Below are 375 nucleotides of genomic sequence, written 5' to 3' on the forward strand. Positions count from 1 at the left end.
TGTATTGAAATTATTCCTTATGAATTATGAATTATGATAATCTGAGAGGGAGTTTTAGAGTTTTGACTTCTTGATTCTCTTGTGAAATGCATAATGTACCTGACAGTCGTTACTGTTTTTTCATCAAGCAGTGCCGTAAGGAGCAAGTCCAGCAAGCGTAGGCGTTCGCGTAGTCCCGCAGCCCAAAGGGACTCATCAGAGTCTCGGCGCAAGGTATGTTGTCTGTTGTACATGTCGTCCACATGGCTGTCAGCTTGATAATGGTTAGTGCCATGTGGGCTACAAGGATTTATGGATGGACATGAGAGGCAGCATAAACTAAGGCTCGGCTTACAGTACTCTGAGTTTGATCTTTTTGTAAACATTGTAGCGTTC

The 375-nt window shown here is 42.9% G+C and overlaps 1 protein-coding gene across 1 annotated transcript in view; it reads left to right on the forward strand.

The window, feature by feature from the left end:
* The window catches only part of LOC119593988 (serine/arginine repetitive matrix protein 2-like), a gene marked incomplete at its 5' end in the record, with an annotated part of 12,295 nt that overhangs the window by 100 nt on the left and 11,820 nt on the right, over positions 1-375 (forward strand). Inside the window, 1 exon segment of the mRNA XM_037943011.1 lies at positions 132-213. Within this exon segment, the coding sequence (XP_037798939.1) occupies positions 132-213 (82 nt within the window).

Source organism: Penaeus monodon, chromosome 33 (assembly GCF_015228065.2).
Source record: "Penaeus monodon isolate SGIC_2016 chromosome 33, NSTDA_Pmon_1, whole genome shotgun sequence".
In the NCBI taxonomy this organism is placed as follows: Eukaryota; Metazoa; Arthropoda; class Malacostraca; order Decapoda; family Penaeidae; genus Penaeus; species Penaeus monodon.